Below are 14,629 nucleotides of genomic sequence, written 5' to 3'. Positions count from 1 at the left end.
TTCCTTAAAACTTGATAATTTGTTCCCTTAGGCTCAAATCTCATTGTTCCCCACACTCAGCACACTGGAATATAAGGCCATGGATGGCCCCATTTCATTTTTAACTCAGCTAGAGATACAATTTTTAAAAACCTGAAGGGCAAGTAAGGCGAATGAATGCACATGGAATTCATATATCAGCTGGAAACTAACCTCTCTTTCTGAGTGACAACTTACAAGTACATGCACTCTGTGGTTATTTCCAAGTAGTTAAATATATCACTGGTACTCTTGCACAGCAACTCCACAGCAGAGAATCACTTCACATCGCTCTTCACAGTGTCAGAGATGACAGTGCTTGGTGAAGAGGCTTGGATGGAACTCTTGCTGCAGGCTGTGAACTCTTCTTTGTGCTGTCTCTGGTAGCACTCACAGAAGAACAATCTATCTTTAAGACTTCATATCAAGTTTTGCCACAGCTCATTACCCATATTTAGAGAACTGCTACTCAGAAATGGCTGAATACTTTGATCTTTAAAAAGCAGACAAACAGTTCAAGACTTCCAAAAGGGTCTCTGTGTTGAATATATCCAGAAGAACAGAGCCCTAATACAACTGCAGTACTTACACAGATGAGCTACATTTAGGAAACTGCAACACTAAACTCTTGCTCAAAGGTGCAACTCGAGCACCATGATGATAGAAACTTTGGAGTCTGAAGAGGTACTTCCTCTCAACTAAAAATAAATCCATTTTTCTATAAAATTACCCTTTTCCTTGTAGGAGCAAAAGCAATTAGGAAATCTAACTCTGTAGATGAAAAAACACGCAGGCAACTACTCTGGTAAATATACACACATTATAATTATTTGCGTCTTACACTGGAATGCTAAAGAATGGGGAGAACTGGGAAATAATCTTCATCTTCCCCTTTAAAAACAGAGGAGAAAAATGATGTCCACATCAAAAGACAGCTGTGGACAAAGGTGGCTGGCTACAAGAATAATCAGAAAGCAAGGAGAGTGCTGTATATAAATCTTTCATTTCTACTGCCTCTCCTTGATTCTGTGCACTTCCTCCTAAGTCAAAAAGTTAAATACACTGTTTTGTTTAGTTTAAATGAAATACAGTTTCTGAGCTTTCCTCAGGGGCACACTACAGAAAGAAAATACCTACACAATACCACCTCAGATCTGGCTGACTGATTTCTGTCACAAATAAGCTAGCAAATCTTTGAGGACACAGGCTCTCACTGTAAAATTTGGATAGTGAAAGCTCTAAATGGGAGAGTGTTGATAGGCTGTTATGTCTCTAGGTTAGCCAAAAAACCTTGAAGCTCTGGTATTTTGAAAGGAATCAATGGATCCCTGGAATTTAAGTTTCTCTCAGCCACCTCAAGAGTATGTGTATTTTGGCAGTCATTAAGTTCTTAACACTAACAAAGAAAAGAGTGCTTGGGTCACTGAGGAGAAACAGAAGATGGAAAATTGTTGGTTTGACTGTGTATCTGAAGCTGATATAATCCCTTTAAGCCAAACAAGTAATGCAGTGAAGAACAGATGTGCCTTCTTAGATCATATGTCGTTAGCCCTGAACTTGCAGGACCCTTAGCTGTCCATGATGTGGTAGTTACCTTTGGACAAGAAAACAAGAAAGTAACAACGGGCATATGAAAAGGAATCCACCATTTCCTATTTATCCTGCAGACGTGGGAGACAGAGGCTTGCTGGTACCGACAACCAGCAGCTGGCAGTGTCAATGAGGACAGGAAATTTGCTGAACTGAGCGATGCTCTACCTCCTTCCTCACCAAGGGGAGTCCACAGTGATTCTACCACTTGCGTATCCTGAAGTTGCAACAGCTTTTCTTCCTCTACAATATTATCTTTTAATTACCAATTATTCTCTATCTCTAGCTGAAATAAAGCCACCACTACTAACAGGAACAGACAAATGCACTAGCTTCCTCAAAGTTTATCTACACCTTCTTCTCAGGCAGCAGAGAAGCACCACCTGAGCACCAAATAAAAGCAGAATGATCTACAGACGAGTATGAGCTACACAAATTCTTGAAAACAAATATAATTCATGGAGCAAGGAAAGAGTGTGAATCATAAGCCTTGATGGTACTTGTTTTACCAATTCTCTCAAAGAAGTAGCAGATCCTGTCTCTTGGGCACCCAACTGACACAGCAAATATGAGCTAGGGAGTCTGCTGTGCAAAGAAAATGATGCTAAGGAAGTGGCAGGAAATGAACAATGTTCTACACTATGGAAACCAAAGAACAGCAACAAAACACTCCCATTTTCACTGGGCAACTAAGAACAGGAAGGGTTTGGGACATCACTTCCCTCACATGCCCAGGTACCGAGCAAGAATGTGACTGGGGTATGCACAGTCATATTAAGGAACATATGTAAATCATCACAAAAAGATCTAATCTGTATCCTAAAGCACCCACGTGTTGAAGACATTTAAGCCTTAGCCTTGCACATATGTGCACTTAGGTCCATAACACATTAATTATTTTTGTATACCAATTCAAATGCTCTCCCTGCCCGCCTACCTTGAAGATGGGAAGAACATACTCATTAGAAAATAGAGCTATTTTCTTAGAGGATACAGCTGAAAGTGAAACATATCTTAAAGAAGAAGAAAAAAAAAAAAAAAACAAAAAAAACCCCCAAGGGATTCATCAAGGAGTGAACTCCATTTGAACACTACTTCCAACGTTTGAATGCCATTTGTTATTTAAAACTATTTTGCTACATTTCAATGTGTAAACATATATGATAGTAAATTTCAAACAATGTATTTTAATTCACATTTGGCAAGTACTCTCATGCGACTGCATAGAGGGGAGAAACAGCACAGATCTGTGCACAACTCAAAAAAAAAATTAAGAAAATTTTAGCCTTTGCTCTTCCAGTGACTGTTTTCTAAAATGTTGCTGATGCAGTGGAAAGAGTCTTTTCTTCACCTACTTTAAAGTAATTTATAAAAAATACACCCCCCCCCAAAAAAAAAAAAACCAATAAAACAAAACAACAACAACAAAAACCACCACAACACAAACCTCACAACACCACCACCACCAACAAAACCAACCAAAAACTGAAAAAAAACACAAAGAGCAGCACATCAGAAACCTAGACAAACTGATTACAGTGATTCAGGGCACAGTGTTGGTCTTAATGGTTTACTGTCAGCCAAGGGTAAGATGACCATCCAGGATTATTAAACAACCAAGTCACGAAAACCCACTATAAATATATTTTTTGTATGCTTGCTAAGTATTTAATATATTTTATGCTTGCCAAGTATTTCTATAGCTCAAAGTTATACAATCAGTAATATGAATCTTGTCTATGCCACTTGTGATATGCATGCAGTCTAATATAACTAATGGCACAAAACTGAGAAATAACCAAATTAGGTCAGTTCTTTACAACACTGGAGTAATCTGAATATCCTGGTAATTTTTCCCTTTTGAAGGAACCTAGATGCAGACTGGTACGAAGGAACCTGACATATCCCACTGTACCTCTCCAATTGCTCACTAATATTTACCAGTCAATAGGCTGTATTTCTAGAGCTCAGCCTACAAAGCCTGCTCAGCCTATTGCAGATCAAGCCACAAACTCCTTGCTAATGAGTGAACTCCACCTCATTCATAAAATGTTTATTAATAAACGAGTTAACCAGTAGGTCAAAGAGCAAAACACGCATTAGAAATTCACTCTAAACCTTTGAATACAAGCTTTCAGTTGGTATATGAAAGCACATTAGGCATGCAAGATCTCATATTCAATTTTCTTTTATTTCTAAGTCCTTTTCAAGTACTCTGTTAGAGCAAGAGGGACCCTCCAATGGGGGGGGGGGGGGGGGGGGGGGCTGCTGCTATATAACAGATACAGCACAGAGAGCTGCTTAAAGGAAGTGAAAAATCAGCAGTGTGAGATGTATCTTTAAAAAACTATACAAAGCAAAAACTACTTGTTTGAAATAGAGGGGTTTTCCCAGTTCTGGGTAAATTCCAGTTCAGGGTAAGCTATTACTAAAATTGTCCCTGAACAACAACAGAATTTTAAACTAATTATTCAGGTTCAAAAGGGAAAACATACCAGTGTCCAGTAAGAAGACTGATAGCAATCTTTATCACCCAGTTAAGATATGTATCTTTTGAAATAATGTTAGAGCAGAGTGGCAGTATCTTAGACAAGTTACACTTAAGACTTCTTAAAATCAAGTAGCAGAGCCCTTCAAAATAAACAAATTCTTTAAAAGTAGATTCCGTTAGGAAATTAATAAAGTTTATATTGAGAGCTAGGGACTTCTAAATTTCTAATTGACTAACTATGAGAAAGCAAATACATCTATTTTAGTGCTAGACACATTTAATCCTGACGCACACCTATTTCAATTAAGGGCAAAGTAAGTTTCACTATGCAAAGTGAAATCCTTTTTGTAAGTAAGTGGCAGTTCTGAATTCATTTCCTTGCTTGGGATGTTAAACCGGTACACTTACTTTTAGATTTTACGATGTAGATCTTTAAAAAAGAGCTACCAGCTGTATTAAATAAATTTATTTAATTTTAATAGTACTTAGATTAACCAAGAAAAATAAAACTTTTCAAACTTAAATGCACAATCTTATTTTATCCAAACCATTAACTATCACACAAATGTTAGCTAGTTTACAGTACCAAGAAAAAAAAATGCTAGAAATCATTCCATTAATTTCTAAAGCAAGAAAACATGAATCCAATTTGCTAAAACAAGTCAAGGAAACTGCAAAGAGCTATCTACTTGTTTACTGTCTAATGCTGTGGGAGACAATTCAAACTTCTGAGCAGAACAATGTTACCTACACTACACATAACAAATGCAGCTGCCCAGGAGAAGGTGGTATTTTTATTTCCATTACTTAAGCTCTTGCTTCCAGCTGCCCATAGCTTTGTCAAATGTCTACCATGCAACATTTTTCTCTTCTGTCTCCTTTCTATCAAAGACTTCAGTGAAAGTGTTAGGGTTGTTTAAGACTGTGATTTAAAATGAAAAGGGGGTGGAAGAGATTTCACCATTTTATGTGCCAGAGAACATTACTTTAAGCTTTTTACCTGCATAGTTCTGTATTCCACTGTTTTGGATAAAAAGGCCAAACATTTGCCTGAGGGTCCTTTATGCTGCAAATGTGCTCCTCTAGGCCCCTGGGAGAATCTTTACATTTGGTGAAGCTTTAGCAAAAATTTCAGTTTGCACATGTTTAAGAAAGATATCTGGAACTGGCAGCTACATTTGTTAACAATTCTGTCTCTTGTAGTCTTTGCAGCTTGAAGAGAACCACCCCAGAGAATTTCTTCTTCTAGGAACTTCCGATTACTGTGGCACAAAGAAATGAGTGCACAGATACTGTTGGTATTAACAAACACTTAACACCCACCAAACAGACTGACATGTGAGGGAAAGAAAGAAGAAAGGGATAAAATAGAAGCCAAACAGTGGAGAGAGCCAGAATTGACAAGGAGCTAGAATAGAAGTTAACAGAGTAAGAGTTCAAATAGGGTAAATAAATAGTGCCTGGATGATACATGCAGAATTACATGGGTTATGAACCCAAGGAATTAGAAAAGGTAAGAAAACTGGCCAGAGTAGCTGAAGAAAGCTAAACAGAGGAAGAGGAAGAATGGTATGCTGAAAAAGACAAGGATAGGTTTTGGGGTGAACAACCATTCAAAGTTTGGAGAGAAAAAACTCTCTTCCACAGAACCTATTTTGTCCACTAAGACATTCTATCAAAAAAAGGAACTGTGAAACACATTGGCCACACATTTCTTATCTTCCTCTTGTGGTCAGTACATCAAGAGGGTGGCAACCCAGCACAATGGATCGCTGTTATCAAATGGCAGAGACTTGCTTACATGCTGAAGAGTTCCCTATCACTGACAGCCACAGGCCTGTGGTGAAGAAGAGCAGCTTGTTGCACAAGTTGATAGGAAATTGCCAGAGTATGAAGGATAGTCTCTCAGTAAAAGCAAGGAAACATTCTCCTAGAAAAACATATACTACTGCTGTCTGTATTAGAATTTCTTTGTGCTGGTAGGTAAAGTTTAAACCAAAACTCCTCAGACACAAAACTCCTTCTACACTAATTTCTGGTCACTTAATCACAGCAACCATTCTGAATGCTTCCTCACAGCTGCAGATGAAGTCATCTAGGCAACTGAAGGTCCATGCACCAATACATCAATGCTTCGTAAGATGTACTTGGTGAGTTGAGAACAGAAAGCCCTCTTTTGATCAACCTCCCTTTGGCTTAGGACCTCATCTGTAAAAATGAGGCTATTGCCACCAATGGATTGCAGGATTATTCTGTATTTGTCAAATGTGATTTCAAAATTTGAGTAAGTAAACTTGGATCACTCCTTCTGACAATTATTCTATCAAGGCTATCCAGAAGAAGAATATATACTGCCTTTTAACATCTTTTCCTTAGATAACCTATACATTCCTCCTCATTTTTGAATGCCCTATTCAACAGCGAGTCAGGAAAGAACATGCAAAAACCCCAGAGTATGAGTGAAACATTCCAGCTCATGGGAACATGCTGGAAGATTCATTTTTTGAAAATAAAAGTGCAGTTCTTGAAGGGAGAATACACCCTCTTCCTGACAGGGGTGTGAGGCTGAATGTAGCCTATTTGGTTCTGGACAGACTTAGTTACTCAAACTCTGGAAAAAATGGAGGTTACTGGGACAAAAACTGAGACACTCTCATTTTAGCTAAGCAGAGACCGTTCTACTGTATCTACTTCCTCATGATGCAAATCCACTTTTTGTAGGTTCTTTCTAGCTGCACTTGTAGTCTGCAGCAAAATACTTATGATTGATGAGCATTTCAAGTACTCATACCATTACTGAATCAACACTTCTTTGTGGAAGCGGTGTCCTCTCCATCTCCAACCTAAAATTTGAACAAAATTTCTACGCAAGAATATGCGAACATGGCACCTGACACTTTGCCTCTTCCAGGAGAGCAGCATTAAAGGTCAGAAAGCTAACTAAAGTAACACTGAACAGAAAGCAAGCAACGAGAAGCTGGTTCCTCAATATTCACTCTGGCCAGTCTTTCACAACCAATACTTCATAGTATGCAGAGAGGAAGTCCAACAAGCATAAAATAACAATCACTCTTCAAACAACTCTCAGACTGGGGGTAAAATCTGTTTCAAAAGCAAAAGAGGAGAGGGAAAGGGTGCAGTTTCCTGAACTCTAGATAGGGTTTAAAAAATGTCTTGGGCTTATCAAACCTTTAAAGGCTCAACTGTGCAAAACTTCTCACCTCTTTCAGCTGATCAGCACTTCCCCACGATGCCGAGCGCTGATGTGATCTCTTTTCTGCTCCCTCTTCAGCCCAACAGCTGGGTGTCTAGAAGGGAAAAAACCAAAAAATACACTACATTGAGTTCTCCAGGTAAAAAAAATCTTTTTGGAACAAATTACTGCTTTACTCTTTAGGTGGTGTAAGAGTTATGTGAATAATTTCAGAATCCGATATGCAGCACTAATAATCTCATTAAATAAAAAGCAATATAGAAAACAAAGCTTTGTAAACTTGCACTTACAAAGGATGAGAACAATGCATATTACTGAAGAAGGAATCAGAGGCCTGACAAAAAAATCTTACCTGGCTGCTCCCACCTGTGCTTTGGCATCCGTGTCTATATTTCACTCAGTAGACAATTCAAAAAACTACACAAATAAAAAAACTGTAAAACAAACTCAAGTCAAGCCAGGATTCACTTCTTTCACCTGTCTTCCTCAACCACTGGACCACAGAACCAATCCCTTCTTGCTAACTCTGACTTGACAAGAGTTTGATGCACCTTTTATTATTTTTGGCACCAACTTACACAAGTAACACAGTGACAGGCAGGACTTTTCCAGCCATATCTCAAAGCTTAGAAGTCTGGGGACTGTCCTTAGATACAAGAGCTAGAATTAAACCCCAAAGACTGAGAAGCATCAGAGAGCCCAAACTCTCAGCCACTATGTTTATTTGCCACAAGGCTATTATTATGAAAATTGAGGTTATCTACCAGAATTCCTGAACAAGAGTCACAGGAACAATGCAAGCATCTAAAATTCAGGAAGAGTTTGGGATATGAACTGTATAAAACTCACTGCTACAGGCACATACATTTCTGTTTATGTTGGGGCTTTCCCCTCCCCAACAATTCCTACTAGTATTAGCTGAATCTTTCACAGCAAGTACACAACAAATGAAAGTGTACCCCTGAAAACAACGATTTGTCCATGGGGTTTTTTTAAGGGAGAGGAGGGACCACTGCTGACACTTCTAGGGAGACAAAACTCCAGCCCACAGGACAAACAGGATCTGAGATCCACATGCCTGTGGGACCTTCCTCATGCATGGAAACCCTGCTTCTCCACAGCTTTCCTTACTCTTGTGCTTTCTATCTAGAATCTAGAAGCTTGTGTAGTACCCACATGAATAATGGATACTCAGCTCAGGAAGGAGGCTGGGCACCACTCTGGAGAACACCATCAAACCAACACCCACAGCTCCTCACTGCCCTGCAAAGGGAGCTGGGAGCAGCCCCAGGGCCAGGCCACTCCAGGCTAGCCACGGTACTGATCAAGCTCAGAACTGTAACTTCAGAGCATGAGTTGCACCTTCATAATCACCACACTGCTGTGGTATTGTACAGCCTACAGCCCAGCACCTAACTCATCAGTGCTAATATTTAAAATACTCAGTCTCTGTGTGCACAGGCCTACATAAACCTCTTGTGTTTCCTGCCAGCCCTGCACTTTCCATGGTTTTGATGGGGCTTTTTCTCTGTTATTTTTACACCACCAGTAATACTTCAACCAAAGGCCCAGCAGGCTGTGTGGGTGACTAGAAAGCAAAATGGAAAAAAGTCAGTCTTGAAGTTTTTTCTGCATATTCCCAGAAAAGAAAAAATAAGTCCCTATGTGAAAAGTTAAGAGCTCTGTGTATTTATTACATGACTCTCTCATGTAATATCCCCTTCTGCTTGGGTCTGGAGAAGAAACCAGAAGATAACATGGTTATGAAAACAGAATAAAATCAAATATGAGAAGTTAAAACAGCTACTTAAAACTATGTGAAAGCCAAGGCAGTCCCTCAGCCAGGCAGGACTTAACTCTCTTGACCCAAAGCAGAAGCTCTGCCACATGCATGTGCTACCTGTGTGTGTGCATCTGCTTGCTCTGCATTTTAACAGTCACCTTCTAAATAACTACCTGGTTTTGCAGATTGGGTACTTACCATCTCCCTGAAATTTGTGTGGAAGACATTCTGTTGGGTTTAAATGCTGTGTTTTTTTAAAACACTGAAGTGGCTTGCGCCACTAACTACTGAAAACAGGGAAATTTTTTACTTTTTCAAAATCATAGCTTTCACAATCTGTTACAATTTACTTTGCAATTTAAACTGCTCTTACAGTATTTTACTATATCCCAAGTACAGCTGGAAACATACCCTCACACAACAACAGCAATGCAAAGGGAATTCCAAGAAAATTTATCCTCTACAGAGTGTCTTCTGAATACAGCACTGCTTCACAACTTGGAGAACACCAGGATGAAGTAGAACCAGGCAGTTTGGAGGCTCAAATACTTACTTGTAGTGCAGAAGGGTGTACCAGGGATCACTATACACTCATACCCTTTCAACTACAATTCAGTAAGAACTGAAAAGATGCCAAGAATCTAAAAAGCCAAAGTGACTTTCCCAATAAATAGAAGTACGCTGTCTAAAAACAAAACAAATATGCAGAACACACAAGTCTGACTGGATTTTTAATAAACACAGATATTGATCCAGATAGCAAGGACAAACCACAAACTAAGATCAACCCCTAGAGACCTTCATCAACAACATCACTGACTGTTAGGAGAGAGAGGTGGGAATCCTTATAGTGGTGAGGATTTACTCAGAAACCAAAAATAAATATCAGAAAACGTATTCACTTAATACTTAATTTGTACTTGTTCAAGAATGCTTTGACATTCTCTTCCACTCAAATAGCATCTCCCTTGAGACAAGGACTACATGGATGCTTTCAGCCCCTGGTAAACTGAGTCAAGATACAACTCTGCAAAGTATATATATACACTGTATACAGGGGGCAGACTATTTGTGACCCCCAGTTTTACCTGCAGTGTCAAATTACAAACATTGTATGATGTTCCTAGCACAGTACTGAAGTCAGACAATGTTATATTTATGTGCTACTTAGAGGGAAATTTAAATAAGGAAAAGCTTTACAAAAATAATACAACATAAAGAGTTACTAGAATATTACTGCAAGGTAGTCTTCTTCAAACCCTGGAAACTGCTGCCTGCAATATGTTGTAATCCACATTATATGAAAAATAATTTTGGGGTTATAACACCAAATCCTTGTATTCAAGCAAAAGCTTTTAAAAAACAAACAGAAGCATCCCAGACTTGATGCATTCAAACAAAAATTCTTTTTTAAGTTTAGCTGATGTATGAACACCTCATATCTCACTTAAATGGTGTCACTTAGATCACGAATAAGATGGGGGTGTGTAGCACCCACAATCTGTCACATTTCATGGAAATAGTTTTCTCATCTTATTTACAACTTCCGTAAAACAAGCTTATCAATGGAAGCCTTCATTTGAAGCTACAAGTGTACTTTTGAACTGTTAAACATATAAAAAAAAATTAAAGCCAGAACGCAATCCAGAATCACATTAGAAGAAAAATTTCTGAATCACAAACAAAACCACAGTTGCTGCACTTCAAGTCAGAGAGTAAGAGTACCTCTCACAGCAAGAGACTATCCCTGAAACTGGTAACAATTCAGAGCATCACAGAAGTGACGCACTGAACTTCATGAAGGAGGATTAGTCCTGCAAGGCCATATTAAGAAATGAATATTTTAGGAAGGGATCTTGAAAACATTAGGTAATGCATGTTGCACCTGCAAGACACAGACCCCTTGTTTTCAAGGTGTTAACGTTTGTAGTCCATTTCATCTGACACATGGAATAGGACCTGCTCAGAATGCCACATCTGTTTGCTCTCTTCAGTCTTCATGTAAAGCACAACTACCATAGCTCTATCTCACCCAGCCTTGTGGATATCAGCACTTTCTCCAACACATTTGATAATCCTGCCTTACTTTCCCATCCATGCCAAGGACACACACCTACATTCTTTCCACTTAGATCAGAATGACTGCATAGCATACCAACCTACCTAAACCTAAAATAAGACTGCATTACCTTAAATATCTCACATCTGTTGCCAGCCCTTCACTCCAATTACTACATGCAGCCTGCATTCTGGAATATCTACATATGTCTATGCTTTACAGGGGAATATGTTTTTGAAGGACTTCCACGTTCAAAAGAAACCCAAGGGCAGCACTAGAAGATAAAAACTGATGGGTTTCCAAGTTATTTCTAAAGTATTCAAAGGCCATCTGGAAACTTTACAGAGAAATTGCCTAAGGAGTTAGAAGTCAATTTGACTATAGATTATGACCCTTAAACATCAGGTTAAGTAAAGTTAGAATGACAAATTCACAGCTCAATGACACATACCTTATTCCCTGTCCTTTCTGCCAAGATACATCATTAAAATACCCCATAGAATCAATTATAATAATACATCAATAAAAAAGCTTCATGGAATTGATCCTCTTTGTTTGTAACTGTTAGTTTTACAGCCAAAAAAAAAAATCTACTCAGAAGGAAAAAAAGTGTCTAATGAGAGCTAGCTACTTTAAAGCCTTGACATACCCACAAGAAAAGCTTATTTTAGCCTAGAAACTCTGCACTATTCTTTAGGTTAGAGATAAGCAAAAATTCTTAAAGGTATTTTGTAAACTTTCTTCAGTTTCATTTGTTCCATACCTATTTCCAAATACAATGAGAAAAACTGGATTCCAATACTGCTGGATATGCCTACGTCATTGACAGGAAATCAATGGATAATAAAAATGCCACTAAGCTATTTGTTTCTTTGTATTATTTAGCTTGAGAAAGACCACGTGACAAACTTTAACTGACAATATTTTTGTTACTATATCAACATCATGTTTCTTTTTAATCACTCCTTTTTAATTTTATAAATCCCTTTTTAGTTACTTAGCTACTGCCGAATAATTATATTTATCAACTCTGACAATTATCCAAATGTTTCTGAAGATTCCAAGGTTAGACACAGCCATTTCAACATTGAGTTGTTCTTTATACTTTGAAGGGAGACATAATTAAATGATGAAGCATAAAGAAGTGGTGTACAAAACTGTTCCATCAGCACTCCCAAGAGAGACAGAAAAAATGGGGAAAGAAGTTATACTGAGTTTTAAATGGCCTTAATCAAAAGTTCAGTTTTTCAAAAGGAGAGGAAAGTAGGACAATGGAGGAATTCAGACAGGGGATCACAAAGTGTATCAACACAAGTAACTTCATATAATAGGAAGTCTACCTGCATTTCTGAAATACTTAAAACACTACTAAATACAACTGCATACCTGTGATTATCCAAAACATGCTGCTCCTTAAAGATCAGCTAGTTGTCTGCATATGCACACATACACACACAAACATACAGACAGAATTCTGAGAAATACTGAATTGTACAAATACCACAATGCAGTGTTACAGTGTATTTTTCTAAAAGCAAACAACCACCTCACTTCTCTTCTGTATTTTTAGTCGAAACACTTGAGGCAAGTAGGAGGGATACAGAAATACGAATTGTAGTTCCTATTCTCCAAGATATGACAGAAACTAAATCAAACAAAATTTCTGCTTCCGCCCTTCTATTATTATGAAGAAACATTTTATTCATGAGTATACAAGTTGAAAGAATTTAAGTGGAAACAAGGACTTGGAATAAAGCTCATTAAAAGTTCATCTGATCACCATGAAGACCACAAACTGTCTCTCTTTTTTTAAAAACAAGAATTCTAAGAAACTTGGAACAGCCATAATCACCACCTTAACAAAACCGCACAAAATTTGGATTTTAGATTAACATTTAATTAGGAACAAAACATACCCTTGAAAGAGAAATAATTATTTCACCTACAAATGTAAGTTATACTGACAGCATTGCTCATGAATTTAGAAGTAAAATAAAAGATAATTTATTCTCCAATGAAACAGGCTCATACAGAAAAATGGTTTATTGATTTTCATTAGCTTCTTTTTATTTAACTTAATTTGATATGCATGCATCCTATCAACAACTTGGAACTCACCCTTAGTTCTTGAAATTAGATATACTTCAAACTAAACACAGCTCAAACAACAAAAACCCAGACACACACCAAAACATAAGACAATGTTTTATGATAATCTTCAAGCCTCCCTAGTGAGCATTTTATTTGGAAAAAGAAAACAAAAACCATCAAACAAAAAAAGCCCTCCAACTGGAAATCACTATGCATATCAATATGCTCATTCCATTTTACATATTCATAGTCACAAGTAGTGACTCAACTTAAGCACTGAAAAATGCTTGAGTCTGGCACAATTTGAATAAAAAGACAACTAATATAACTCCTTGCTGGAAGACATCCACAAATGCAAACCTTGAGATCTCTCATATTACTTCATTTTGTAATGACAACAGTATGCTTTTCCTCTCTTTTATACTTGATTATGCTGAAAAGATAAAACTTCATTTTTAGTTTCTGAATGAGGCAAAGGGATAGCCAAACATTCACATAACCTGAACGCTTACTTGACCTCACCAGGAAAGCAATTTCACTGCCGAATACTTGGAGCTCAAATATTTATAGAACAGTTTGTTTATTTTTTGTGTAACTAGTTAAATGATTTGTTTGTGTATGTTTAAATATTCTAAATTTTGCATTCATAAGGTTATTTGTAAAGATTGATATGGATATACATTTTAAGAGAAGGGTTGAGAAATACAGTAACTAACAAACATGCTACGGAAAATCTCCTGAATGGAAATTATGCTTCCAAAACAGAAAGACTTTAAAGTCATAGTATTGTGAAAGGAAGGTAACTTGAAAATAAATCCAGGATTAAGGGCTTGTTAGATAGATCTTTTGTGACAGTAAATATGACTGCTGGTTTTTGGCTAAAACTGACTGCTTCATTTCAAAAGAAGCAGGACATGAAGACAGCCTTTTCCAAAGGCTGTCTTTTCCAAAGGGTCCTCTTTACAGTTTCTACAAATTTTCTTGGAACATTTTAATCATCATTTTCTCAAATTAATTAAGTAAGGTTTCTAAAACATACAGACCTATTTTTTTTCTTTTCTAAGCACTCTGTGCTTATCTTTACCTCATCAAAGGGCTTCCTGTGTTGCATGACACCATATTTTAAAGATGAAGAAACATCTATACACATTCTAACTTGTCCTGAGAAACACAGTATTACACAAAAGACTAGAATCATAAAATCTATTTCAAGACCTATGATAACTATGGATCAGAACTAAGGCACAAGAGATAAACAACTGATTTAACTACCAAACCTACATGGCCTGTTAGATTGAAAATGCAACTGAAGAGAGCTAATTTCTTCTAGTTTCCAATTTTGTTTGGAAGACAAACTCAGATGGCTTCCTCCAAACCCCAAAA

The 14,629-nt window shown here is 37.5% G+C and overlaps 1 protein-coding gene across 5 annotated transcripts in view; it reads right to left on the bottom strand.

The window, feature by feature from the left end:
- GLCCI1 (glucocorticoid induced 1) overlaps positions 1–14,629 on the bottom strand; it is a 54,685-nt gene that overhangs the window by 19,768 nt on the left and 20,288 nt on the right. For all 5 annotated transcript variants that reach the window (XM_066317875.1, XM_066317884.1, XM_066317901.1 and 2 more), the window contains exon 3: positions 7,321–7,407. In XM_066317875.1, the coding sequence (XP_066173972.1) occupies positions 7,321–7,407 (87 nt within the window). The remainder of the gene's footprint in view (positions 1–7,320; positions 7,408–14,629) is intronic.

This window comes from Sylvia atricapilla, chromosome 1, assembly GCF_009819655.1.
Source record: "Sylvia atricapilla isolate bSylAtr1 chromosome 1, bSylAtr1.pri, whole genome shotgun sequence".
Lineage (NCBI taxonomy): Eukaryota > Metazoa > Chordata > Aves > Passeriformes > Sylviidae > Sylvia > Sylvia atricapilla.
Note: the sequence above shows the minus strand (reverse complement) of the source record. Positions and strands in the feature narration are given on the sequence as shown.